Genomic DNA, 588 nt, shown 5'->3' on the forward strand with positions numbered 1-588 from the left:
ATGAGTCCATCGCTTCTGCACCTGATCTTCGGCTGGTCTGGACACCTCACACACTTCCCCATGGTGCTGTCAGAAAACACGTGCAGAACCCCCGTGACCAAAGGGGTACCAAAATCCAGCCTGCGTCTTGGTGCCCACTCCCTGCCCTCGCCGCCGTTGTGCTGCGCGTGCGGCCTGTGCACGCTCCTGGCCGGCATCAACATCACCCTGGTGGGCGCCTTCGCTTTCGGCACCTTCGTCCCCAGCGGCAACCCCCCTATCATCATCGGGCCGCTCCTACTGCTGACCGCCCTGGGTTTCTTCGCGGCGTGCTGCGCCACGAGGGGCTCCCCGACGAGCTCCGCCCCCCGGGTCAAGGGGCTGGGGCGGGCGGGAGCAGCCTTCGAGATGGAAACCAGCGAGCACACACTGCAGGAGACCACGGCGCTACAATTCAGCCCCACCAGCTCGCCCGTCTCCTCGCACGGGTCTGACGGCGGTGATGCCGTGCTGCCTGCGTGTACTGGAGGTGGCGATAACAAGCATGTGCGGTGTGATGCGCATACGGTTGGTGAAACTCCACCGGACATGAACTCCACTGATGAGTAA

The 588-nt window shown here is 63.9% G+C and overlaps 1 protein-coding gene across 1 annotated transcript; it reads left to right on the forward strand.

The window, feature by feature from the left end:
- On the forward strand, nt 1-588 carry LOC133503484 (transmembrane protein 275-like). Its single transcript, XM_061825163.1, has one exon. The coding sequence runs from the start codon at nt 1-3 to the stop codon at nt 586-588; it is 588 nt and encodes a 195-aa protein (XP_061681147.1).

This window comes from Syngnathoides biaculeatus, chromosome 7 (genome assembly GCF_019802595.1).
Source record: "Syngnathoides biaculeatus isolate LvHL_M chromosome 7, ASM1980259v1, whole genome shotgun sequence".
In the NCBI taxonomy this organism is placed as follows: domain Eukaryota; kingdom Metazoa; phylum Chordata; class Actinopteri; order Syngnathiformes; family Syngnathidae; genus Syngnathoides; species Syngnathoides biaculeatus.